General features: G+C 28.1%; 1 protein-coding gene across 1 annotated transcript; it reads right to left on the reverse strand.

Annotated features, from left to right (window-relative positions):
- Positions 1 to 2,172: 2,172 nt before the first annotated feature.
- On the reverse strand, positions 2,173 to 3,477 carry LOC133805604 (L10-interacting MYB domain-containing protein-like). Its single transcript, XM_062243783.1, has 5 exons — positions 3,201 to 3,477; positions 3,133 to 3,155; positions 2,761 to 3,045; positions 2,463 to 2,678; positions 2,173 to 2,229 (listed from the first exon to the last, which is right to left on the reverse strand). The coding sequence occupies exons 1-5, from the start codon at positions 3,475 to 3,477 to the stop codon at positions 2,173 to 2,175; spliced, it is 858 nt and encodes a 285-aa protein (XP_062099767.1).
- Between the last annotated feature and the right edge of the window lie 492 nt (positions 3,478 to 3,969).

Here is a 3,969-nt window from a genome sequence, read left to right on the forward strand (position 1 = left end):
ATTTGAATTTTGGATTTTGAATTTAAAATTTAAAATTTGAAATATGGTTGTGATGTTTTCCTTAAAAATATAATACCGTATTTTTGTAGGAATGATTGATTTTAATTAAATAAATAAATAAAAGAAAAATATAATATACATGAAAAGGGAATACTGCTATATGCATGACACAGTCCAAGGACTGTGCCATGCATGTAAAACAGTACAGATAAAATATCAGTAATGTTTTTATTATATTTATTTAATTAATTAATTATTTGAAAATCGATTTTTTCAAATTTGGTAAGTTAGATATTACCTAAATCAATTTTTATCATTATTATGATATTATTATATTACTATTATTATTAGGAATAATAAGGTAATATGTAATCTCTAATATATATTGAGCCAGTTTGGTACAGCTGTGCTGTGGAGAAAAGCAGCTGCACCTGTGCTGTAGGGAAAAATAACTGTAGCTGTACTGTGGGAAAAAGTTGTTAAGTGTTTGGTAAATTATATCTTTTAAGCATGTGAGAGTTGGAAAAGTTGTATGAGAGTGTTTGGTAAACTAAATGATTGGATGACTTTTTAAATATAAAAAGACAAAAATAGACATAATTTTATTTTATTAAAATAAATTCACACATACTTGATATATTCATATTTATTTACTTTATTAGAAAATTAAATCAAATTTATTAGTTTTCTTTTGACAAAAATTATTTTTAAAAAAATTATACAAAGAAAGAATTAGTAAGATATATATTTTTTTTTATAAAAAGAAAGAAATAAAATAAGTTTTGAACATATAATCTAAAGTTTAATCAAATATGTATAACACAATATGCTAACTTTGATACTATAAAAGGGAAAATATGTGAAAATATTATTTCTAGGTATCTCTCATTAAACTTGTAGCAATCATATCTCTGATGTTGTCCATTTCATTTGAATTTGAAGTTCTAGTTGTTTCATCTTCATCTTCAACATTAGTTGTTTGATCATTTGCACAGTATTCTGGATTATCTCTAATTTTTTCAAAATGACGATCATGTTTAGCATGCCTTCGAATGTAATTATGTAAGGTCATTGATGCAAATACTATTTCCACTTGCTTCGTGTATGGATAACTAGGCATATCTCTTAATATTTTCCATCTTTTCTTCCATACTTCAAAAGTTCGTTCAATAACACTTCGAAGAGAAGAATGTGCCTGGTTGAATACCTCTTTATGACCAATAGGTTTGCTAGCTCGTTGAAATTATGGAAGATGGTGTCTTTGGCCTTTATACGGTCCTAAAAATCCTTTTATTTGTGGGTATCCCGCATCCACTAAATAATATTTTCCTGTCAAATACAAGATAAAAAATATAATTAAAGAAATTGTAGAGATTTTAATTTTTTTTTAAATATGTGTGTAAATTGTAACCTTAAGGTGGTTTTGGAAAATTTGAAGTTGGATCACGTAAAGCTGATAAAAATATTCGTGTATCATGGGCAGAACCTTCCCTCCCAGCATATGCATATATAAACTGCATATCGAAATTACATATTGCCATAATATTCTGAGTCAGTATCCCTTTTCTACCAATAAACGATACTTGATCTTCAGGAGGAATTATGGCATTTACATGCACACCGTCTATTGCACCAAAACAATTCTAGGAGAAAAATCAAATTATAAACATTATACTTTGAATAAAAAAGAAAAAAAAAACATAATTTTGAAGTATCACTTACCTTAAAATGAGGCATATATCTTGAATCATTCAATATTTCTTCAGGAACATCTTTAAATTCTGGGTCAGGTGGTTTTAATACATCTACACTCATATGACATAAAACATCTAAAACCTTGTTGAAATATCGACTAACTGTCTCGCCTGAGTGCTGCAATCGCTCTTGTGTTAACTGATTTCCAGCACCATGACCTACCGTGAATAAAAACATGCCTAATATTTCAAGAGCACGCATTCTCTATGAGCCCTTAAATCCATAATTAGTTTCCAATTCATTGCATAATTTAATGAAAACACCTTTCTCCATCCTAAACATCCTATAACATCTACTTTCATTTCCTTGTAACATTTCCATCAACCATATATGACCAGTTTGAGAAGAATTCATACAAGGATTCTTTTCAATGTATGTTGTATAATAATGTTGAATAAGACATGTGGTTACACATACTTATTGTAACTCAATCTCCTCATCAGTATCTACCATTATTTGTAATGTAAAACAAACCTGCCAATATTAATTTAATTATTAATACATATGAAAAAGCCATAACACAAAGTCTAGAAAGCAGATGCAAGTAAAAGAAATAATATAACAAACATAAATTAAATAGTCATAACAAAGTTTTGAGAATAATACAAGTAAAAGAAATAATTCAACAAACATATATTAAATAGTCATAACACAAAGTTTGAAAGTAAATACTTAAAGTGTAAGCCATTTAAGCATCATAGTTATACTAGAGTGGCAACATCATGCTCATACTTGAGCCATTTAAGCTTGAGTTCAGGTTCTTTCAATGAAACAAATATCTCTCTCTTCTCTTTCACTATAAACAAGCGAGTTGCAAAGAAATACAAGTCACTCCCAACCTCAATTCCAAGCAAAGAATCTAACACTTTCATAACTTCTGATATACCACTCACACTAGCTATTTCAATAGTTCTACTTCTAATCTCCACAGTATCAACAAGAAACCATTTGTTCAAATATCATTGTAGACCTTCCCTTCTTCATTTTTCCTTTTTCTTTTTTCACTTTTTTATTTTGTTTCTCAAGCAGCTCAGTTGATCTCTTGTTATTTCCCTCTTCAGGCATTCTATCAATATTAGCCATCTCTGGCTCATCATCACTACTCTCAGGTTGTTCATATAAGGTTCTGTTATCATTAAAAGTTTTTTCAGACTCAGATGGAATTATTCCAGACGAAGGTGTCCAAGCATACTCTCTTGCAGCAACAATGTTCATGAAAATCCTATCTAGCTTTTGCTCTAACTCTGGTTCAATTCCCCGAATGCGAAACTTTGTAGCATTGGGATGACTCTACAAAAAGAATTTGTTAATTAAATGTAAAATTCATAAAAGCAATATTTTAATTTAATAAAAGTATTTAAAAAGATTTATATGTACCTGTAATTTACTATTCCACCAATCTTCAAATGCATCAATTGTTTTCTTTTTTATATTCCATCATAAACCAGTTTCTTTGTCAATGAGTTGCTTCCAATCATTTTTTAACCCATCCCACTTATTTTTTAGTTGGACTCTTGTATAAACTCTTCCAGTGGCATTATTCATATTTGTTATCAATTTTGCATAACCAATTTTATCTAAATAAGTAGTAGTACGATGACCATCGTCAACCTCTTTGATGCAAAAATCCAAGAATAGATTCACTGCCTCAGGATCCCATACTGCTTTACATCTTTGTATATCACTCTCATTTTGAATACACGTATTTTTTTCATTCTCCATCTAATTAAAGTAAAATAATAAGTAATGGTACATGTACTTCGCTATGTTTTATTCGAATTTCATTTATAAAAGATTATATTATTCAAAACAATATTGAACTAAAAAGAATGAGGCATTATACATGTACTTAAATATCTTAATTAATCATTTTAATCCTAAGAAAAATAGAAATCATCTTTACAAATCTTTTTGTCAAATCCTAGGCCAAAGACTAATTTATTATCTTTATAATTCTTGTTGTTCATGTGTTAGAGTTTATATTGTCTATATACTATGATTTTGAAGTCTCATTATATAACTTATCTCATTGCTACTACTGACAAAATTGTTAAATGTTAAAGCTTTGATCAAAATTGTTTAAGCACCACATTATTATGAATATATATATATATATAACAAATGAAACAAATGCATTCCTATCCCAAATATATATATATACTTATATAAATATATGTTATACAAACTAATACATGTTATCTAGTTTATGAAACA

The sequence above is a fragment of the Humulus lupulus genome, chromosome X, assembly GCF_963169125.1.
Source record: "Humulus lupulus chromosome X, drHumLupu1.1, whole genome shotgun sequence".
NCBI lineage: Eukaryota > Viridiplantae > Streptophyta > Magnoliopsida > Rosales > Cannabaceae > Humulus > Humulus lupulus.

Excerpts from the sequence above, each read along its gene's own strand:
- LOC133805604 (XM_062243783.1), bottom strand. The coding sequence starts at position 3,477 with ATGGAGAATGAAAAAAATACGTGTATTCAAAATGAGAGTGATATACAA. Across the intron at positions 3,046-3,132 it reads GGTGGAATAGTAAATTACAG|AGTCATCCCAATGCTACAAA; the intron begins GTACATATAAAT and ends TTCTTTTTGTAG. Across the intron at positions 2,230-2,462 it reads AGCATGATGTTGCCACTCTA|GTTTGTTTTACATTACAAAT; the intron begins GTATAACTATGA and ends TAATATTGGCAG.